Below are 23649 nucleotides of genomic sequence, written 5' to 3' on the forward strand. Positions count from 1 at the left end.
CAGGCACTTCCAGGGGCAGAGAGATGTTCAGAAACACCTTCTGCTCCTCAGAGAGTTGATGGCAGGTGGTTTTGAAATGGAAGGACCCCCATGAAGCTTGGCAGAGCAGCGCAGAAATTAAGAGCATACATTGTTAGTACTTAGATAACTTGGGATGTAATTCTTGTTGCACCATGATGGGTTATTTAGAGCAACGTAAAGTCTGTGAACCTCAGTTTTTCTCTCTGTAAAATGGGGATGGCAAAACCTACCCCAGAATGTTGTGTGAGGGTTGGGTGGCATAAAGATGTGAGGTGCTTATCGCGGTGTCTGGCACATGGTAAGTGCCTAAAAACGTGATTAAGGGTGATGTAGGAGAGACGCTGGCTGGGGCGAGGTGGATGTGCTGTTTCTTGCACTACCAGTACTCACCTCTAGATGGAGGCAGGAGCCAAAGAAAAAGCCTCTTGGGTTATGCCCAGTGGGCTGTGAGCCTCAGGTCTCCAGGGACCCACAGCACTTGGACCAGAACAAGAAAGACCCAGCGAGGTCAAACAGGAAGGCTTCTGGAGCTGGAGGAGCCCTTAGGGGTCAGTCGGCACAGGTGGGGAGACTGGGGCCCAGAGACAGAAACAGTGGAGTCGAGGCAAATTAGGGGTAATGTCTGCTTCTTATAGCAAAGGTGTCCAAGAGTGATGGAGACATTGTCCCTTTAAGTACAGAAAAAATACTCCGTCCTGCTCTGAGGTCTGACCTTTGAGGCTCACTCACCTGTAACTGGCAGAGAAGAGAGGAGGCTGTGATGTCACAGAGCCAGGGAACCAGGGAATGTTGGGGGTTTGCCTGGACCACAATATCAGGGAGGAGGGGGGAGGTCTGCTGACCCTTTCTCCAGTAGTCTGTCCTTCCCTCTGTGATGATTCCATACTCTCCCCCATGCCCATCAGATCGGCTGGGATGGTTCTGCCTCATGTGTCTCTTATCTTTCTTGGAATAGTATGTTAGCTGGGCATGTTCTTCTCGGGGTTGGAGGGGGAGGTTTCCTAGACACTTAAACTAGTGAGTGAAAATTTGATGAGCAATGGGCTGTTCAGAGTCTCTCCTCAAATGACTTACTCATTCCAAAGGGGAAAATAGTAATTTGCAGTGGAGAAGCCTGGCAGCAAATACCAGCTTAACCAAGTGATCTGAGTTACTGTCACCAATGGCAGGACCTACCTACATCACGTGTCCCCTCATATGATGCACTGGGGAGGATACAGTGTTGCTTCTCTGGTCTTCCTGCCAAAAAAAAAAAAAAAAAAAAAAAAAAGCAAAACTGGAATCATAAGATAAACACAAATTGAGGGACACCTTATAAGACAGTTGTGCCTGTATGCTTCAGAAACGGGAAGTTCATGAAGGTAAAGACAGAACCGTTCCAGATTAAAAATACACTCAAGGGATGTGACAATGACGTGTGACTCGCGATGTCGGATTCGATCCTGCACAAGAAAGCAGCTGGAAGACATTTTCGGGACAATTGATGATACTAGTGTATCAATATTGAATTTCTTGTTTTTAGTAACTGTCCTGAAGTTACCTAAGAGAACATCCTTGTTCTTAGGAAACACAACAGGGAGGTGTTCAGGAATAACGGGATTCCTGTCAGATGGCTCAGAAAACACAGGGAGAGAGAGAGAAAAGAAATGACAGAGCAAATGGTGGAGGTGTAAACAATTGTTGAGTCTGGGTAAAAGGTAACTAGGAGTTCTTTGTTCTGCAACTTTCAGTAAGTTCAAGATGGTTTCAAAATGAAAAAAAAAAAAAAAAAGCTACCCATAAGGTTTAAGTTTTTGTTTCAGGTTAGGGAGACAGGATAATACATGTAAAACCAGTGAGGCATTTGGAAGATGCTCCCCGTAAGGAGGAGCGGAAAAGAGGAGAGATACAGTCCTGCAATATCACCAAGGGCTTTAATTGGAAACAGCTCCCTCCACAGTGGCTTTTTCAGGAGCTGGAGTGACTCCTGCTGGTGGCACAGGGGTGGCTCAGACGTCTTCTCCTCCCGGGGGAGTTTCTGAATCCGTCTTCATGGCCCCTGCTCACTGCCTCTTCCTTCCGGAGACACCCCAGTGGCCCGCAGCCTGGGAGGCCCGTGTGGGAGCGGCGGTCTAGAATGCTCAGGGCCTCCCGATGTGACACGGCTGGAATGGCCAGTGGTCCCGGGAGTAGCGGTTTAGGTTTCTCTTGCAGAAACCTCTTTGGGAGTGTGTATTCAGTTCTGCAAGCAGAAAGGAACCGGTTATGATGCCGGGTGGAACCTTCGCACTGGGCTTGGATGCACCGCCCCAGTCACCTCCATCCCTGATCATGGTCAGGTCCTGGAATACCGTGTGAGCCACGTGGACCCCCAGGCCAGACTCGCAAGTCCTTGGTGGCAGGGCCATGCCAGTAGGTTCTGCGTTTGTAATTCATTGGTGTGTTCAGTGATGGTCGGGGGCCTTGCACGGAGCAGAGGCCTGGAAGGTAAGAGAACCGGGCCCAATCTGCTTCTAACACTAACCTTACTTCCTGGGTGGACTTTGGGTAAGTCCCTTTCCCTTGTGGGCCTCAGTTTTCTCTATACAATGAGAGGTGGCTTATTTTTTAAAAAAATTTTTAATGTTTATTTTTGAGAGAGAGAGGAAGTGAGCACATGAGCAGGGGAGGGGCAGAGAGAGAGGGACAGAGGATCCAAAGCAGACTCCAAGCTGTCAGCACAGAGCCCGACACGGGGCTTGAACTCATGAACTGTGAGATCATGACCTGAGCCGAAGTCAGATGCTCAACCAACTAGGCCACCCAGGTGCCCCAAGAGAGGTGGGTTTTTAAACTGTGTTCCATGGAGCCCTGTGGGGGTTGGGAGGTGAGAGGGAGCGGGTGGTGGAGCTAGTGAGGTTCCCCGGGCCTGACCCTCGATTCAAGTGCATCGGGAGCCCTTCTGTCTTTTATAACAATGGGACTTTGTGTGAGACTTTGTTTGCAAGGACGGTGTAGCTGTTTTTGAGAATCCTGAAATGCGGGGGCTGGGCTGGTCCTTAGCTCTTAGCAGCAGCCTCAGAAGGTGCTTGTGAGCTAAGTGACATCACCCAGGCAGTGTGGGTGCCCAGCAATGTGGCGACGTATCTTCTTCCTGGACTGGACTTCTATCCTTCTTCCATGACCCTGAGGCGTTTCACCCCCAACTCTACTCAGCCCACAAGCATTTTCTGGCCTTGTTTACTTGCCATGCACCTTGTGGGGTTTGGGGGAACACAGCTGTCCTCCTGGGACTTACCGTCTAGTGGCCAAAGTAGACACAAAAGCAACAGCCACACAAAACAGACGTGTAAGATAAGACCCCAAGGGCTTAGAAGAGAAGTGTGGATGTGTGCTCTTTCCTCCCAGACCTATTGCTCCTCACGTAATTCCTAGCAGACTCCTGGAATTGCTCCAGGGTGTTCTAGAATGACCGAAGCTTCCTGGAGGGCGTGGTCCTCTCTCTCCTATCACCACACTTAGTTTAGCTCAAAGATCAATGGGGCTTGGTCATCAGGACAATGGGGGTTCCTGGTCAGTGTTAGGACTCCAATGTGGAACTCACCTTCATACTCATTGTTGCTGGTGGTGGAGGCTCTCTTTTCTGGGTGGATCAGAGGTTGTCCCAAAGGCGAGTGGGAGGCTTCATTAGCATGCTTCGAATTCTTGCTGTCCAGCCCCTCCTTCTGCAAACCTGGCGGTGATAATTCCACACAGTCAGGTGGGGAGGCTCAGGGGAGGTGATGGAAGTGAAGGTGCGTTGCCAACCTTGAGTCAGTGCACGTGAGCCAGTGGTGGTTGTCATGGGGGCGGGGACCACCTGGATCTCCCTCTTCCAGTCTTCCCAGGGCTCCCCCTAAACACATGCTGGGTTCAAACTATTCTTTTTTATAAACTTTTTTTTTTTTTAACGTTTATTTATTTTTGGGACACAGAGAGACAGAGCATGAATGGGGGAGGGGCAGACAGAGAGGGAGACACAGAATCTGAAACAGGCTCCAGGCTCTGAGCCATCAGCCCAGAGCCCGACGCGGGGCTCGAACTCACGGACCGCGAGATCGTGACCTGGCTGAAGTCGGACGCTTAACCGACTGCGCCACCCAGGCGCCCCTATGTATTCTTTTTAAAACACAAAGTTTACCTCCCCCCACCCTGTTTATAAGTGCTAATGCATATCCATTATAGAAAAGCTAGGAAAGATTGAAGAATATGAAGTAGAAATAGAAATGACCCAAACTCCTGGCCCCTCAGATGCAATCACAGTTCCGGTCTTTTCTCACACATACTTTTACACAGTCCATCATATCTTACATGTCATGTATGCATTTTCCTTTTTTCATACACGTTATGTCATAAACATTCTTCTCAGGCCACTAAATTTTAAGAAATGATGGTTGTATAATATTCTATTTTGCAGAGAATTCAAGAGTTATTTTTTTTTTTTTTCAACGTTTATTTATTTTTGGGACAGAGAGAGACAGAGCATGAACGGGGGAGGGGCAGAGAGAGAGGGAGACACAGAATCGGAAACAGGCTCCAGGCTCTGAGCCATCAGCCCAGAGCCCGACGCGGGGCTCGAACTCACGGACCGCGAGATCGTGACCTGGCTGAAGTCAGACGCTTAACCGACTGCGCCACCCAGGCGCCCCAAGAGTTATTTAATCAATATTCTATTGTTGGGTGTTTAAATTGTTTTTCACTACTATAAATACTATTATGGTGAACATTGTTGTATATAAGGCTTGGTTTTTATATAATTCTAAATTCTTTTTTTTAGTGTTTATTTATTTTGAGAGAGAGCACACGCTTGAGAGTGGGGGGAGGAGCAGAGAGAGAGAGGGAGAGAGAGAATCCCAAGCAGGCTTGATGCACATCGCAGAGCCTGATATGGGTTTCGATCTCAAGAACCATGAGGTCATGACCTGAGCTGAAATCGAGTTGGACACTTAACCGACTGAGCCACCCAGGCGCCCCATAATTCTAAATTCTTAAAGGTATAGCATAGGAGTCTGTCAACAGACTGAACTGTGTTCTGTAATAAATACCTCTGTCCTTTGCTAGCTGCACAAGTATAGCAAACTGCTCCCCTCCCATGCCTCTGTTCTCAGAGGTACAAAATGACACATCCATTTTGGATAATCATGTCCTCTTCTTAGAGTTACGGTAGGGACCAGATAATATCGCTTTTCTCCAGTGTCAGCTCTGATATAGTAGGGGACTTATCTGATCATAGTGGGCTCCCTAGTGCCTAGACAGTGCTTTGTAAGTAAGAAGGTCTCAGTCATTACCATTATTATTATTAAAAAAATTTTTTTTAATGTTTATTTATTTTTGAGAGAGAGAGAGAGGGAGAATGAATGGGGGAGGGGCAGAGAGAGAGGGAAACACAGAATCAGAAGCAGGCTTCAGGCTCCAAACTGTCAGCACAGTACCTGACACAGGGCTCGAACCCACGACCCACAAGATCATGACCTGAGCCGAAGCTGGACGCCCAACTGACTCAGCCACCCAGGCACCCCACCATTATTATTATCTTGGAAAAATGGATTGACATTTTTAAGGTCCTCAGTTTTTATTGTGAAATTATTTCCTGGGGGAGTATTTTAAAGACCCTCACCATGGATTTTCTGGAAGAATATGCCATGAGAATTTTTCTCATGCTGTTAAACTGCTCCATTTCCTGATGGGACCGTGACAGACACCTGATCGGCCTCCCTGCCTATTGTTTATTGGTTTGAGTTAGGAAACCACCCAGTTCCCACTTAATTTTAGGTTGGAATTATCACTCAAAGGCTGAAGGAAACCTGAGGGTATCACAGCAGAAGGGGGATGAAAAAACTGAGGTCTAGAGAGGCTGGACGGTGTGTCCTTGTCTGGTACCTACTGCAGGTGGATGGCTGCTGATCCTGGGGTTCACTGGGGGCCTTGGGGTCATCCATGGCCCGGGGGTCCTCACAGTCTCTGCAGCACAAACAGAAGATCTTCGAAGCCAAGTTTTGGTGGGCTGCTGTAAGAGGTGAAGGAATGGGGGCCATGGTTTCTGGGATCTGAACTCCAGATGCCCACTGGAAATTCACTGTGATGGGGGTCATTACTGGGTCAACCTCTCCCAAGATATAATAGCCTTCCTCCCTCCCAAATCTTGCATAGCTCCCCATGGCCAGCAGATCCAGGTCCTCTTTTAAAATTATTTTTCCCATTCTATGCAAAATTTCCTTACCCATGGAGAAGAGTTGAAGCCTTTACTCTGCCAGCTTCGCCTGTAGGGGCGCCTTGTTGAGTCAGCTAACCTTGAATTTGAACCCAGTTCCCTGGGCAGGGCTGTTTCCTAAATAAACATAAGACTGTGGATGAAAAATGCTAGTCCTTTATCTGTGCTCACACTCTAGATAGGATCCCCCTACCGTAACATCCAGGCTCACGCACACGAGCATCCAGTTTTTAGGTTGATCCAAGTTCAACCCCAGTTCTGGGTGCATTCTCTTGGGTAGATTCCTTAACTTTCTTGAACCTCAATTTTTTTCATGGAGAAAATGGGAGTGCAGTGCCTACTTGCAGAAAAAGTAAAGGACTAAGTATATGAAAAGTCACAATAAGTGTGCAGTCAATGATCATTCCATTTCCCTTGCCTTTATGTGGCTCACTGGCTGCAAAATACTCCAGTTGGCCCAGGTCCCAGGGGAACATGGCAATGAAGCACAGTCTTGCAGGTTTAGGTCCTGGTCCTGCCACCAACTTGCTCCCTGGCTGTGGCTAAGTCCACGTGTGTCTCTGCATTTCAGGAGCCCCATCAATAATAACAGGAAGTTAGGCTAGATGATATCTTCAAGGATCTTTCTAGTTCTGATGGTCCAGAATTATAAAACCTTGCTTTAGTCACCAATTCCTTTGTCTCTGAATGCTTCCAGTTCTCACTTGCCTTTCTGTGGCAAGACCCCCTTTTAGGAAATTCTTTTTTCAACATTGCTACCAGATCTTTCTTTCTTTCTTTCTTTCTTTCTTTCTTTCTTTCTTTCTTTCTTCCTTTCTTTCTTTCTTTCTTTCCTTCTTTCTTCTTTCTTTCATTCTTCTTTCATTAAAAAAATTTTTTTCAACATTTATTTATTTTTGAGAAACAGAGACAGAGCATGAGCAGGGGAGGGACAGAGAGAGAGGGAGACCCAGAACTTGAAGTAGGCTCCAGTTGTCAGCACAGAGCCCAAGGCGGGGCTCGAATCCACAAACTTCGAGATGAAGACCTGAGCTGAAGTCAGACGCCCAAACAAATGAGCTGCCCAGGCGCCCGCAAGGAAATTCTTATCATGGTATCGGCTGATGTCCCTCACAAGCCAATTCTCTATGTGACCTGCCACACTCGTGAGTGTTTGCTTCTCACTCTCTCTACTGCTGTCCCCTGGTCCAAGCCACCATTATGTCTTGCCTAAAGCAGAACAACAGCCTCCTAAGTGATGTCTTTGTTTCTTTTACCCTGGACCCCTTCAATTAATACAAAATCTTTAACTTCTGGCATGTACTGTATTTGATACAGCAGCCTAGACACATATAAATATCTCCATTTTGTGGGATCCTTGGACCAAAGTAGTACTCCTTGGGGCCATTTAGCCCCCATCTCTAATAGCCTTTTGGATTTTCTGCCCAGTGAGTTTTTCCACATGATTTGAGCTCTGATATATTTCCTTGAGCTCTCTTTAATGAATTTATTGTATCTTCTTAGGATTTATGAACAGATAGAAATTTACAAATCAAAACCACACTAAGATACCACCTCCCACTGGTCAGAGTGGCTAAAATGAACTAATCAGGAAACTACAGATGTTGGAGAAACTAATCAGGAAACTAAGGATGTGGAGAAAGGGGAACCCTCTTGCACTGTTGGTAGGAATGCAAGCTGGTGCAGCCACTCTGGAAAAGCGTGGAGTTTTCTCAAAAAATTGGAAATAGAATTACTCTATGATACAGCAATAGCACTACTAGGAATTTATCCAAAGGATACAGGAATGCTGATTCAAAGGGGCACATGGACCCCAATGTTTATGGCAGTGTTATCAACAATAACCAAAATATGGGAAGAGCCCAAATGTCCATCTACTGATGAATGGATTAATATGATGTGGTATATGTACACAATTGAGTATTACTCAGCGATGAAAAAGAATGAAATCTTGCCATTTGCAACAACGTGGATGGAACTGGAGGGTATTATGGTAAGTGAAATAAGAGAAAGACAGGTATCATATGTTTTCACTCATATGTGGAATTTGAGAAACTTAACGGAAGACCATGGGGAAGGGAAGGAAAAATAAGATACAAACAGAGAGGAAGGCAAACCATAAGACACTCTTGAATACAGAGAACAAAATGAGGGTTGATGGGGATGGGGAGCTGGGGGATGGGGAAAATGGGTGATGGGCATTGAGGAGGGCCCTTGTTGGGATGAGCACTGAGTGTTGTATGTAACTGATGAATCATGGGAATCAACTCCTGAAGCCAAGACTACACTGTATATTAGCTAACTTGACAATAAATTTTTTAAAAAGAGAGATTTATTCAAGGCAATTAGGTATTTTGTTTAGGAGATGTGCCATTTAGCAAGTATGCTTGCCATTAATATACTTATTCTTCTGCTGTTTGCTTTCGTTTCAATTTCCTTCATATAAATTCTTGCCTCGTGGGGTTTTGCTTTGTTCCAGATTGCCTCATGTATGTTGAATGTAGAGGGAGGTGTTTCCTAAGGAAGGAGTGAAAGCAGAGGTGTGGCAAGCGCTCACCACAACCCTCAGCCCCAAGGACTAACGGTTGGAGGTCTGTTAGGTGGTGATCAATTGTGTGAGGGTGATTGCTAGGCCTCTGCCTCGGGTCCCTCCAAACCTTCACGAGCACGTGTTCTGTCTTGTTAACCTAATGAAAGTAGCTAATGTCACTTTACTCAGCCTATATTCAGGAGTCAGTGACTTCCAGGTTGGTGATCAGATGGCCTCTTTTAGGCTCTGTGAGGCCACAGAATTCAAGACACCATGTATAACTGTGGTCAACTGTAATGTGATCTCTGCTGTTTGTCATGGTCTTATCTACCTTAAAGTTGCTGCCTTTTCCTGAAAACAAAACAAAACAAAACAAAAACAAAACAAAACAACAACTCCTGCTTCACATATATGCCCTCAATACGTGTACTTTCATGTGTGTTAACGTTTATGTTAATAGATGGGAAAGTTTAACCAGATGACTTGGAATTATGGGCACTAAGGGAAACCTTTAATGTCAAAAGTATGAGATTTAAGAGGGACTCTAGAGAAGAGAGAAGACAAAAACACCACATATTCAGTAGAGAGCGTCTTTGATTGGTATGTTCTGGCCTCAGAAAGAAAGAAAGAAGGGGAAAAAAAAGACGTACTCCTACTCAAACCTTCTGAAACCTGCTTTCTTTACATCTCTTTCTCTCTCTCCACCCAGCTTTATCGTTACCACCTACTTACACTCTTTCTATTCCTTCCCGTGACTGCTTAAATAAATTCCCTTCATTTCTGTAGAAAAGAACAATCAACACTGCACAATATCCCCTGAAAACTCCTGTACCAGGAGGTGGGTCCAGAGAGGTTGAATTCAAACCCTGCATGAGAGTTGAGCTGAGGGTGAATATATAGGATCACCCCAAATTTCAGAATGACAGAAAGCTGCTGTATAACTCAGGATTCTGCTAGTTATCCTGCTACTTATTGACTCCTGTGTCTGTACCAGTCAGTTCACTTAATGGTTGACCTTCAGCGACAGGAGAAAATGTTTAAGAGCAGCAGGATGGAAAAGACCAGAAGATTTAAATAACGCACCTACACAGAATTCAAAAAAGTGGACTTGAGAAGAAAAATAGAAAAGGTACCACATAAAACTATTTCAAAAATCTTTTTCCCAAGGGTAGATCGGGCAAAGATCCAAAATTGCAAACAAAATCAAGATGAATTACCAGGAGACTTTAATGGACTTCAGGACACTTTCAAAAAACATTCTAGGGCAACCAACAGCTTAAGTAAAGGAGCCTTTTCTTCTCTCTTTGCGAAAGGCTCAGACTTGAAATAGAGGACTTAGATAAAATAAATTGGGAAGTGAAATGCCAACTTAGATCTCCTGATCATTTTCAAAGAGTCCTAAAAAATCAACCAGAAATGGCCTTTTGGAGAAAACAACTGACTTCTAAAGTAAAAACAAGGTCAAAACTCCTCTGTCCATAACGAACGTGGAGCCTGTTGATAAGGACCCTCGTATTTACGGTAAGCAGGAACCCATTGGAGGAATTCATGTTCCATAATGGTAGGAGGACAGCTCTCCAAGTCTGTCCAGTGATGCTACTCTGAGGAGACCTTAACACTCAATACATTCTTATCCTTCCTCTAAATTCTCAAGGGGAATTGTTGATAACTACAGACAGACAACAATACCACTGGTTGGCATGATTTGTTTCCTATGTGGAAACCAGATTCGTCCACTCCAACTAGAACTGAGACTATTCTGGGTGATGAAGAGTTGACCATTCCAAGTGTACAACTCCCAATGCCCTCAGCAGACTGTGTTGTCTTACACAACACTGGAAACAAGAAAAACTTGGATGGGGCTATCAATACCAATAGATGGGCCTATTCTGAGGACAGTGAGGTCTCTGTACGGGCTGGACAACTCAAGGTGCTCATTTTCTCTCATCTTGGCTGACATAGTAAATTAAATAATACAGCCCACGCGATGGAACACCAACCAACCAATCAAAATTCCTTAGCTCAAGTACTTGTGGGTAATAGAACACCTTTGGATTTTATTTTGGCTAATCAGGGAGAGCATGCACCTTTGCTAGCTCCTCATAGTGTACCTGGATTAATACCGCAGGTGAGGTTTCTAAGCCCAAAGAAAGGCAACCTGACTGTCTAAAGCAGACACAGAGAATGATTTGGAATTTCTTTTCTTGGTCACGCCTAGGAAATTGTGGATGATGATTCTGGAATGCCTTCCAGATCCTTCTTTTAATTGATCTAATGATTTAATCTAAAACTTAAAATCTTTTAATGATTGTTGTTTGCCTCACAGTCATTTACTGGCTGCTGTCGAGAGAGTCAAATGATTTTACGCGGCCACTGGCCCAACGTAGAGCTCCACGGATGATTCAAAGACAAAACGAAAAGGCATCAGGCTGGCTAATGCTCAAACTGAACATCAGATCTCTGTAGGTGGAAAGGTGGAACTGTGTCTTCAAGGAAAGTGGACAACAGTGGTGAAGATCTGCACAATTCCTGAGGGTCTCTCCTGCAGCTTTGGTTGAGGGAGGACCATAAAGGGGGAGACTAAGAAGAAAAAAGAAGGTCCCAGTCTCCTAAATAAAGACTGATTGCTCTGTAACCATGGTATCAGGTAAGCCCCAGAACCTGTTTTAAAGTCATTTAATCTTTTAACAAAACTTTGCCTCGGTGACCATTCTCCCCAAAGTAAGAGACACATAATATTAGGTGAACTTTCGCAGCTCATGGTCTACCATTCCCAAGCACTCCTGCCTCTGAAATGCCACCTTCCGTGAACGCAACACCCTCCCACACTTGTTATATATTAGCGCTTAGATTTGTTCCGAGACTTTGTCATAAAAGCTCAATTCTCCCTTGTTTAACCCAAAATAGATTCAGTTTTTGTTTCACACATTGAGTGGGGGGCTCTTTCTCGGCAGCAGCTTACATACATACAAATAGCCTGGATATCATTCCATATGAGGTGTTCACCAGGGGCTGAAATGTAGGTTTGTCTAAATCTAGTGTCAATGCTTTCCATATGTTTACTCTGGCCAGAAATTTCATGAGAAAAAGAGGGGAGTAGAAAAACACTTTCTCCTTTCAGTCTTAGTAGCAAAGAGTGTTGAACTTTTGAGCCCTCTTCAGAAATGGAAAGGCTCTTAAGGGAGGTATTGCAGCAGTGACAGGCACATTCTTTTGGGGATAATAATTAAAGATCCCCTACTTAGTAAGCTATGAAATTTAGAAGAATTTAACTCCCTTGAACCTCAGGTTTCGTATCTGTAAAATGGGGATGACGATAATAGCATCTACCCTAAAATGTGGTTGCGGGGATTCAATAATGATGGAAAGTGCTTAGCACAGCTGCCTGGCATATTGCCAAAGCTCCACAAAGATAAATGCTGATGCGAAGAAATGAGTTGAATTGACGCTGGCTGGGGCGGGCCAGGAGTGCGCGGTTTCTTGCACTACCAGTGCCTGCCTCTAGATGGAGGCAGGAGCCAAAGAAAAGGGCTGTTGGGTTATGCCCAGTGGGCTGTGAGCCTCAGGTCTCCAGTGACCCACAGCACTTGGACCAGAACAAGAAAGACCCAGCGAGGTCAAACAGGAAGCCTTCTGGAGCTGGAGGAGCCCTTAGGGGTCAGTCGGCACAGGTGGGGAGACTGGGGCCCAGAGACAGAAACAGTGGAGTCGAGGCAAATTAGGGGTAATGTCTGCTTCTTATAGCAAAGGTGTCCAAGAGTGATGGAGACATTGTCCCTTTAAGTACAGAAAAAATACTCCGTCCTGCTCTGAGGTCTGACCTTTGAGGCTCACTCACCTGTAACTGGCAGAGAAGAGAGGAGGCTGTGATGTCACAGAGCCAGGGAACCAGGGAATGTTGGGGGTTTGCCTGGACCACAATATCAGGGAGGAGGGGGGAGTTCTGCCGACCCTTTCTCCAGTGGTTTATCCTTCCCTCTGTCCACGACGCCATGCTCTCTGCCATGACATCCATTGGGGCACTGGAACAGAAGTCCTGATGTCTTCTGTGGAAGCGTCTTGAGGAAGGCTGGGTCAGAAAGGGGCAGAACATCGCTGAATGTAAAATGCCCGCGTCAGCATTCTGTCTCTGCTCACCAGCTGGGTGCTAACCTTGGGCAAATGGACTTCACCTCTCGCTTTTCTCCTCTGAAAAATGGAAATGTTGCTAATTACATGTCCTAGATATACTTTTAGGATGAAGTGAGATCAGATAGATAGAAAACATTTAACATGGTGCTTACAAGGTAGAGTAAGCATTCGAGAAATAGTTGTTGATAATGTGCAAAAATAAAGTGACATCTTCCCAATCTATCTTCCAGATAAAAGGGGAGTTGCTTTATATTTATGTTCTCACAAAATCTCTCACCTTAAGGGACACTCTTTCAATTCCTTTATTTAGAACAACCAGGCACTATTTGGGGAAGCTAAATTAGGTTACAAGATTCTCTATCAGTGCTATCCTTGGATGTGTATAGAGGTCACCTGAGAACACAGGGAACGGAAGAAAGCAAAGACATTCTACACAGTTTTGTAGTCAGGGAGTCAGTTGGGTAGGGGCTTGGGGGGGGGGAGTGGAATGTGACCCTACTGTTCTAAGTGTTTGATGGTGGTAAAACAGTCTTTTAAACTGTTTATACTTATTGTGAGTTACAGTTTATTAACTTTTTATTGGTATAAAGCAATACTCTTAAGTGGCAGTGTTAAAGGTTCTCAACTCTGGCTGCTGATGAGATTCCTCTGAGGGGTTTTGGAAATGTAAGAATGCCCGGGGGCCTAACTAAATTAGAATCTTTTTAGTGGAGCCAGAGCTTCAGTATTTTTACAAAGCTGTCCAGGCAATTTTTGTATATTAACAAGACTGAGGACCACAGAGTTACATTGTAGAGATCTCTCATTATACCTGCAAGGAACTGGTTCTCAGTTCAGCCCACGCTTGGAATCACCAGAGGAACTTCAAATAATGCCACACCCAGTGTCTACTCCAGGTCAGGAAAATCACCATTTCTGGGCATTGATAGTTTTTAAAGCTCCCCAGGAAATCCCACCAATTAAAAAAAACTGAGATATAATTGACATACGAAGCTGTGTAAGTTTGAGGTATAGAATGCAGTAGTTTGATACATTTGTATATTATAATATGATTACTATAGTAGCTTTAGCAAATGCTTTTATCACATCAAAAGGTTATCATTTCTTTTTTGCGTTGAGAACAATGAAGATCTAGTCTTTTAGCAACTTCGAAGTTTGTAATACACTGACTTAAATTCTCATTCAGTAGTGAGAACCACTGACCTACAGAGCAAATTTAAAAAAACCCTTAATTTTCTTTTTGCTTTATGAGTGGATCCTTTTAGCTTTTCAGGGGCAGTGTCATATATGGATTCAAAAGCACTATTTTTCAAATAACTTTGAAATTGAGATAATATACTTTGAAAGCCTGTGTTAGATGAAAACTGCTGTTAAAGATGTCTGCGAAGAATTTACTTTTATTTTTAGTTTTTTAAAATCACTGTATATAAATATAATGTGTATTTTAAATATGCATATTTTGTATTTTAAATATAAATATGTATATTTTAATTTACATCCAAGTTAGCATATAGTGCAACAATGATTTCAGGAGTAGATTCCTTAATTCCCTTTACCCATTTAGCCCATCCCCCCTCCCACAACCCCTCCAGTAACCCTCAGTTTGTTCTCCATATTTAAGAGTCTCTTATGTTTTGTCCCCCTCCCTGTTTTTATATTATTTTTGCTTCCTTTCCCTTGTGTTCATCTGTTCTGTGTCTTAAAGTCCTCATATGAGTGAAGTCATATGATATTTGTCTTTCTCTGACTAATTTCGCTTAGCATAATACCCTCTAGTTCCATCCACATAGTTGCACATGGCAAGATTTCATTCTTTTTGATTGCCAAGTAATACTCCATTGTTTATATATCCCACATCATCTTTATCCATTCATCCATTGACAGACATTTGGGCTCTTTCCATACTTTGGCTATTGTTGATAGAGCTGTTATTAAACAGTGGGGAGCATGTGTCCCTTCAAAACAGCATACCTGTATCTCTTGGATAAATACCTAGTAGTGCAATTGCTGGGTCATAGGGTAGTTCTAGTTTTAATTTTTTGAGGAACCTCAAGACTGTTTTCCAGAGTGGATGCACCAGTTTGCATTCCCACCAACAGTGCAAAGGAGATCCTCTTTCTCCGCATCCTCGCCAACATCTATTGTTGCCTGAGTTGTTAATGTTAGCCATTCTGACAGGTGTGATGTGGTTTTGATTTGTATTTCCCTGATGATGAGTGATGTGGAGCATTTTTCCTGTGTCAGTTGGCCATCTGGATGTCTTCTTTGGAAAAGTGTCTATTCATGTCTTTTGCCCATCTCTTCACTAGATTATTTGTTTTTTGGGTGTTGAATCTGATAAGTTCTTTACAGATTTTGGATACTAACCCTTTATCCAATATGTCGTTTGTAAGTATCTTCACCCATTCTGTCAGTTGCCTGTTAGTTTTGCTGATTGTTTCCTTCACTGTGCAGAAGCTTTATATTTTGATGAGGTCCCAATAGTTCATTTTTGCTTTTGTTTCCCTTGCCTCCAGAGATGTGTTAAGTAAGAAGTTTCTGTGGCCAGGATCAAAGAGGTTTTTGCCTGCTTTCTCCTTGAGGATTTTGATGGCTTCCTGTCTTACATTTAGGTCTTTCATCCATTTTGCATTTATTTTTGTGTATGGTGTAAGAAAATGGTCCAGGTTCATTCTTCTGCATGTCGCTGTCCAGTTTTCCCAGCACCATTTGCTGAAGAGACTGTCTTTATTCCATTGGATATTCTTTCCTGTTTTGTCAAAGATTAGTTGGCCATACGTTTGTGGGTCCATTTCTGGTTTCTCTATTCTGTTCCATTGATCTGAGTGTCTGTTCTTGTGCCAGTACCATACTGTCTTGATGATTACAGCTTTGTAGTATAGCTTGAAGTCCGGGATTGTGATGCCTCCTGCCTAGTTTTTCTTTTTCAAGATCACTTTGGCTATTCCAGGTCTTTTCTGGTTCCATACAAATTTTAGGATTGTTTGATCTGGCTCTGTGAAGATTGCTGGTGTTATTTTGATAGGGATTGCATTGAATATGTAGATTGCTTTGGGTAGTATTGACATTTTAACAATATTTGTTCTTCCTACCCAGGAGCATGGAATATTTTTCCATTTTTTGATCTCTTCTTCAATTTCTTTCATAAGCTTTCAATAGTTTTCAGTGTATAGATCTTTTACCTCTTTGGTTAGATTTATTCCTAGGTATTTTATAATTTTTGGTGCAATTGTAAATGAGATTGATTCCTTGATTTCTCTTTCTGTTGCTTCACTTAGTTGTATAGGAATGCAACCGATTTCTGTGCATTGATTTCATATTCTGCAACTTTGCTGAATTCATGAATCAGTTCTAGCAGTTTTTTGGTGAAATCTTTTGGGTTTTCCACATAGAGTATCATGTCATCTACAAAGAGTGAAAGTTTGACCTCCTCCTTGATGATTTGGTTGCCTTTTATTTCTTTGTGTTGTTTGATGGCTGGGGCTAAGACTTCCAATACTATGTTGTATAACAGTTGTGAGAGTGGACATCCCTGTCTTGTTCCTGACCTTAGGGAGAAAGCTCTTAGTTTTTCCCCATTGACGATGATACTAGCGTTGGGTCTTTCATATATGGCTTTTATGATCTCAAAGTATGATCCTTCTATCCCTACTTTCATGAAGGTTTTTATCAAGAAAGGATGCTGTATTTTGTAAAATGTTTCCTCTGCATCTATTGAGAGGATTATATGGTTCTTGTCCTTTCTTTTATTGATGTGATGAATCACATTGATTGTTTTACAGATATTTAACCAGCCCTGCATCCCAGGTATAAATCCCACTTGGTCATGGTGAATACTTTTTTTAATGTATTGTTGGATCCCGTTGGCTAATATTTTGTTGAGGATTTTTACATCCATGTTCATCAGGGAAATTGGTCTATAGTTCTGTTTTTAGTGGGGTCTTTGTCCGATTTTGGAATCAAGGTAATGCTAGCTTCATAGAAATAGTTGGGAAGTTTTCCTTCCATTTCTATTTTTTGGAACAGCTTCAAGAGAGTAGGTGTTAACTCTTCCTTAAATGTTTGGTAGAATTCCTCCAGAAAGCCATCTGACCCTGGACTCTTGTTTTTTGGGAGATTTTCAATTACTAATTCTATTTCTTTACTGGTCATGGGTCTGTTCAGATTTTCTATTTCTTCCTGTTTAAGTTTTGGTAGTGTATGTTTCTAGGAATTTGCCTAGAAAAAAAATTGCCCATTTTTTTTGGGCATATAATTGCTCATAATATTATCTTATTATTGTTTTTATTTCTGCTGTGTTGGTTGTGATCTCTCCTCTTTCATTCTTGATTTTATTTATTTGGGTCCTTTCCTTTTTATTTTTGATCAAACTGGCTAGTGGCTTATCAATTTTGTTAATTCTTTCAAAGAACCAGCTTCTGGTTTCATTGATCTGTTCTACTGTTTTGTTTGTTTGTTTGTTTGGTTGGTTTCGATAGCATTAATTTCTGCTCTAATCTTTATTTTCCTGCCTTCTGCTGGTTTGGGGTTTATTTTCTGTTCTTTTTCCAGCTCTTTAAGGTGTAGGGTTAGGTTGTGTATCTGAGAACTTTCTTCCTTCTTTAGGAAGGCCTGAATTGCTATATACTTTCCTCTTATGACCACCTTTGCTGCGTCCCAGAGGTTTTGGGTTGTGGTGTTATCATTTTCATTGGCTTCCATGTACTTTTTAATTTCCTCTTTAACCTCTTGGTTAGCCCATTCATTCTTTAGTAGGATGTTCTTTAGTCTCCAAGTATCTGTTACCTTTCCAAATTTTTTCTTGTGGTTGATTTCGAGTTTCATAGTGTTGTGGTCTGAAAATATGCATGGTATGATCTCGATTTTTTGTACTTGTAGAGGGCTGATTTGTGTCCCAGTATGTGATCTATTCTGGAGAATGTTCCGTGTGCACTGGAGAAGAATGTATATTCCACAGCTTTAGGATGAAATGTTCTGAATATTTCTGTTAAGTCCATCTGGTCCTGTGTGTCATTCAAAGCCATTGTTTCCTTATTGATTTTATGATTAGATGATCTGTCCATTGTTGTAAGTGGAGTGTTGAAGTCTCCTACTATTATGGTATTATTATCAATGAGTTTCTTTATGTTTGTGATTAATTGATTTATATCTTTGGGTGCTCCAATGAGGATTTGGGTCCAAATGTGAATTTGGAGCATAAATGTTTACAATTGTTGGTCTTCTTGGCGGAAAGACCCCTTAATTATGATATAAAGCTCTTCTTCATCTCTTGACACAGTCTTTAAAGTCTAGATTGTCTGATATAAGTATGGCTACTCTGGCTTTCTTTTGTTGACCATTAGCATGACAGATGGTTCTCTATCCCCTTACTTTCAATCTGAGCGTGTCTTTAGGTCTAAAGTGGGTCTCTTGTCAACACCATATAGATGGATCCTGTTTCATTATCCATTCTGTTACCCTATGTCTTTTGATTGGAGCATTTAGTCCATTGACATTTAGAGCGAGTACTGAAAGATATGAATTTATTGCCATTATGTTGCTTGCAGAGTTGAAGTTTCTGGTGGTGTTCTCTAGTCCTTTCTAGTTTTTTTTGCTTTTGGTATTTATTTATTTATTTATTTACTTACTTACTTATTTATTAATCTTTTCTCTCTTCAGAGAGTCCCCCTTAAAATTTCTTGCAGGGCTGATTTAGTGGTCATCAACTCCTTTAATTTCTGTTTGTCTGGAAAACTTTTAATCTCTCCTTCTATGTTGAATAACAGCCTTGCTGGATACAGAATTCTTGGCTGCATATTTTTCAGATTCAGCACATTGAATATATCCTGCCACTCCTTTCTGGCCTGCCAAGTTTCTGTGGATAGGTCTGCTGCAAACCTGATCCGTCTTCCTTTGTAGGTTAAAGACTTTTTTTCCCCTTGCTGCTTTCATGATTCTCTCCTTGCCTGAGTATTTTGTGAATCTGACTATAATATGTCTTGTTGATGGTTGGTTTTTGTTGAATCTAATGGGAGTCCTTGTGCTTCCTGGATTTTGATGTCTGTGTCTTTCCCCAGGTTAGGAAAGTTTTCTGCTATGATTTGCTCACATAACCCTTTTACCTGTTTCTCTCTCTTCCTCTTCTGGGACCCCTATGATTCTGATGTTGTTCCTTTTTTTTTTTTTTTCAACGTTTATTTATTTTTGGGACAGAGAGAGACAGAGCATGAATGGGGGAGGGGCAGAGAGAGAGGGAGACACAGAATGGGAAACAGGCTCCAGGCTCTGAGCCGTCAGCCCAGAGCCCGACGCGGGGCTCGAACTCACGGACCGCGAGATCGTGACCTGAGCTGAAGTCGGACGCTTAACCGACTGCGCCACCCAGGTGCCCCAGATGTTGTTCCTTTTTAATGAATCACTGATTTCTCTAATTCTTAAATTGTGCTCTTTTGCCTTAATGTCCCTCTTTTTTCTGCGTCATTATTCTCTACAAGTTTGTCCTCCACATCACTGATTCTCTGTTCTGCCTCATCCATCCTTGACGCCGCTGCATCCATCTGTGATTGCAGCTCAGTTATAGCATTTTTAATTTCATTCTGGCTATTTTTTACTTCTTTTATCTCTGCAGAAAGGGATTCTAATCTATTTTCAACTCCAGCTAGTATTCTTATTATCGTGATTCTAAATTCTGGTTCAGACATCTTGCTTCTATCTGTGTTGGTTAAGTCCCTGGCTGTCGTTTCTTCCTGCTCTTTATTTTGGGGTGAATTCTTTTGTTTTGTCATTTTGAAGGGAGAAAAGGAATTAATGAGGTAAAAAAAATTAAAATAAAAAACTAGAATAAAAAAGTAAAATTAAAAAATTAAAAACAACAACACACACACACACAATCAAATAAATGATGCTAGATCCCAGGTGTGTTTTGGTCTGGGTGTTGAAAGGAGCTTGATAGATTAGAGAAAAAAGGAGAAAGAAAAAAGGGGAAATCATTTGAAAATTTAAAAAATTGAATACACTGAGATAGAATAAAATGAAATGATGAAAGTAAAATAGAATTTGAAAAAAAATTTACACAAAAGTAAAATATATAGTAGAGAAAATGAAAGAAAAATATTTTTAATAAAAATTGAAAATAAAAATAAATTTTTTCTCTTTCTGTATTTAAGAAAAAGAAAAGAAATGAAAAAGAAAAAAAGAAAATTGAATATATAGATCAGTGAACAGACTGCAATACGATTGAAATTACTTCATTTTCCCTTAGAAGTCAAACTATGAAGTGCTTTATAATCCGTAAACTAAGCAAGCAGAGAGATTTGTGTTTCTGAAGCGCGAGGTTGGCCGCGTTGGGCGGGGCTTAGTGTAACCGCTCCGTTCTCCACTAGATGGCGCTGCAAGCCTACAGGGGTGGATTGTTGCCGCGCTCGTAGGTGCGTATGCGCATGCGCGGGAGCGGTGAAAATGGTGCCACCCAGCTACCCAGTCTCTAGTATCCGAACTCTGTTCTCCCCATCAGCAATCGTGTACCTGTCCTTTGTCTTCGGCTTCTGACCCTCCCGCTTCCACACTGTCTGTGACTAAGCCCCAGGCGGCACCTCCCTCCTGAGTTTTATCTCAGATGCAGCTGTTTTCCCCGGCCCCTTACTTCTGAGGGACTGCGGCTTTGACCTGCTCAGACCTTCTCGGGGAGGGTCTCCCCGAGCAATGGCCGGGCACCGGCCGCACCCAGGAACGTTTGCAGGGACCCTGCTGCTGCCGCTGCCCAGAGACTGCGGCCGGGTGCCAGCCCGCCCCAGAAAAAGTTCACGCGATCATATAGCAGCAGCATTTCAGGGATTATGGAAAATCACAACTTGCATCTGGCACCAACCTTCACCCTTAAAGTCCTTGTTCCAGCACCAGCGAATGTGGTTTCTCCCAAGTCCACTGGGGCGCTTGCCTGTGGAGGGGGAGCCACGCAGCTTCTACCAGACGTCCTCCCAGCAGGGGAACTGCCCCTGCCGTCTGGATGGAAGACTTCCAGACCCCACTCTGCTCCTGAGGATTCGCCCTTCCCACTGGAGCACTGCCAGGTATGGAGCTGTGGCATTTCAGACTCTGCGCTCCCCCTCTTTATAGAGTCTTAATGGAATTTAAACCCTCTCCTTTCTCCTTTCTCCCTTTTTAGTTCAGTCCCTGCGGCTGTTTCCACTTTCCACTTTCTCTCCAGCTGCTTTTGGCAGGGGGGTGCTTTTCCTGTATTCTCCCCTGTCTCCGTCCTCTGCAAGCAAAAACAGCTCCTGCCCCTCCCCCCCCCGCCCCTGCGGCTTCTCTCTCCCCCAGTTCGCCTCTCTGCGCCGAGTACCTGCTCAGTTCTGTGGTTCAGGTTGTTCAGGTTGTTGTGTTAATCCTCAGATCAGTTTTCTAGGTGTGCAGGATGGTTTAGTGTTGGTCTGGTTAATGTATTTTATGTAATATCCCATTGTAAACACATATCATACTGGCTGTCTATAGATAGAGCTTTGTTCTTTCTTTATATATATTTTAAAGTTTATTTATTTATTTATTTATTTTTTTTGAGAGAGAGAGAGACACACACACAGAGAGAGAGAGCGCATGAGCGAGGGAGAGGCAGAGAGAGAGGGAGAGACAGAATTCCAAGCCGCCTCTGTGCTGGCAGGGGCTCCATCCCATACACTGTGAGATCATGACCTGAGCTGAAATCAAGAGTCAGATGCTCAACCAACTGAGACACCCAGGCGCCCCTAGAGCTTGGTTATCTCACCCATAGCACTGGACATTTATAGATGCAAGTTGGTAAAAATACTGGAAAAAGTCTTTGCACAGGAGATTGGGGGATTGTCTTCTGTTTGGGGTGGTTTACCATTCAAGGATACATGGTTTCGTTGCTTCCTTTCCTTTGGGTCTTGAGTAGGAGACTAGTCAGCAGGCTCCTGTACTAATTTTTGGTCCAGGCAGAGAATAATGAAATCTTGAACTGAGGCACTGGCCTGCTTTGACAGGGTGGACTTTGAATCTGGTGATTCCACAGTTCATGGTCAATAGAGTCAGGCTGCTGGGGCGAGAAGCCTGCCTTCTTTCTTAGCTTACTGTACTACCATGGCCATACCGATTAGCCCCTCAAATCCTCATTTCTTTACCTTTAAAAGGGGATACTTTCAAAAGTCATAGAGTTGATGTGAGGAATAAATTTGACCGTGGATACCGTAAGTAGGAGGGTAGAGAAGAAGCATAAAATAAATGTTGCCTTATTCTTCTCATTATCACCGTTGTTATCATTTGATGTTGAGAGGGAAGGATAAGGAGGAGCATAGGCTGATGCCTTTGTGCCTCACTTTCCTGTCTGTGGGTGTGAAATGAGAGAGTTCAGAAAGAGAAGCATATGTTGGATGAGGACACATTTAGGCTTTTAAAAACTTCTGTTTGGAAATCATTACACATTCACAGGAAGTTGTAAAGAAATGTGCAGAGTGGCTCAGCGAACCCTTCGCCCAGACTCCCCCAGTGTTAACATCTTGCCTCACAAACAATATCATCACAGGGAAATCAAGGCTCCTGTGTATTGCTTTTTACCGTCACACCCACACTCTCTCCCCACCATCTCTAACCCCTGGAAACCACTAATCCTTCTCCGTTTCTATAATTCTGTCATTTCATGAATGTTACATAAATGGAAACATGCAGTATGTATGTATCTTTTTGAGGTTGCTGCTCTTTCCCCGCTCAGCATAGTTTCTTAGAGGTTCATCCAAGTTACGGTGTATATTAGTAGTTTATTCCTTGTAATTGCTGAGTCATAATCCATGGTATGGATGGACCACAATGTGTTTAAACATTCACCCATTGAAAGATGTTTAAATGGTTTCCAGTCTTTATTACAAAGCTACGATGAATGCTTCAGTACTAGTTTCCAAGTGAGAATAAGTTTTCATTTCTGCGGGTTAAATGCCCAAAGAGTGTCATCGCTGGATTGTATGGTAAATCCATTTTTCGTTCTGAAAGAAAGTGCCAAATTATTTTCCAGAGTGACTGTCCCATTTTTCATTCCTATCAGCAAGGTACGAGGGATCCTATTTTTCTGCATCTCCTCCGGTAGGTTCCCCCCCCCCCCCCCATTTTTTATTTTAGCCATTTAGCTAGGTGAGTTCTGGTATCTCATTGTGATGTGAATGTGCCTTTTCCTAATGGCTAATGATGTGGGATATCTCTTAATGTGCTTATTAGTTATTCCTGTATCTTCTTTTGTAAGAGGTCTCTTTGTGCTTTTTGCCATTTTCTACTAAGATAGGGTTTTTTTTTCTATTTGTATTGTTTTTTTAAATTCAGTTTTTTTAAGGATGGCTTTATTGAGATGGAATTTGTATACCACAAAATACACTCTTTTAGAAAATTCAGTAGTTTTCAGTACATTCATAGAGTTGTGCCAGTGTCCCCCACCATTGTCTAATTCCTGAATATTTCACTCACCCCCAAAGGAAACTCCATATCCATTAGGCACTGCTCTCTCTTCCCCCTTCCTTCCAGCCCCTGGCAACTACTAGTCTACTTTCTGTCTATTGATTTGCCTATCCTTGATATTTCATATGTATGGAATCTTATAATATGTAGCCTTCCGTGTCTGGTTTCTTTCACTTATCACAACCTTTCAAGATTCATCCATACCATAAGATGTATTGGTCCTTCATTTCTCTTGTCAAATAACGTTCCATTGTATGAATATATCACATTTTATCTATCCATCTGTTGATGGGCATTTGGGTTGTTTCCACTTTTTGACTCTATG

The 23649-nt window shown here is 42.7% G+C and overlaps 1 protein-coding gene across 2 annotated transcripts; it reads right to left on the reverse strand.

The window, feature by feature from the left end:
* Positions 1-2117: 2117 nt before the first annotated feature.
* On the reverse strand, positions 2118-13321 carry TEX48 (testis expressed 48). 2 transcript variants are annotated; one of them, XM_045467325.1, is made up of 5 exons: positions 12598-13321; positions 6239-6346; positions 5899-6025; positions 3584-3712; positions 2118-2242 (listed from the first exon to the last, which is right to left on the reverse strand). In XM_045467325.1, the coding sequence occupies exons 1-5, from the start codon at positions 12850-12852 to the stop codon at positions 2142-2144; spliced, it is 720 nt and encodes a 239-aa protein (XP_045323281.1). In that variant the 5' UTR covers positions 12853-13321; the 3' UTR covers positions 2118-2141. The 2 variants fall into 2 exon arrangements, with proteins under 2 accessions (XP_045323281.1, XP_045323282.1); XM_045467326.1 differs by lacking the exon at positions 12598-13321 and having other exon boundaries at positions 5903-6025; positions 6239-6348.
* Positions 13322-23649: the final 10328 nt, after the last annotated feature.

This window comes from Leopardus geoffroyi, chromosome D4 (assembly GCF_018350155.1).
Source record: "Leopardus geoffroyi isolate Oge1 chromosome D4, O.geoffroyi_Oge1_pat1.0, whole genome shotgun sequence".
In the NCBI taxonomy this organism is placed as follows: Eukaryota; Metazoa; Chordata; class Mammalia; order Carnivora; family Felidae; genus Leopardus; species Leopardus geoffroyi.

Excerpts from the sequence above, each read along its gene's own strand:
- TEX48 (XM_045467325.1), bottom strand. The coding sequence starts at position 12,852 with ATGTTCTGCCCCTTTCTGACCCAGCCTTCCTCAAGACGCTTCCACAGA. Across the intron at positions 3,713-5,898 it reads CAGCCATCCACCTGCAGTAG|GTTTGCAGAAGGAGGGGCTG; the intron begins GTACCAGACAAG and ends TATCACCGCCAG. Across the intron at positions 2,243-3,583 it reads CAGCAACAATGAGTATGAAG|AACTGAATACACACTCCCAA; the intron begins GTGAGTTCCACA and ends TTCTGCTTGCAG.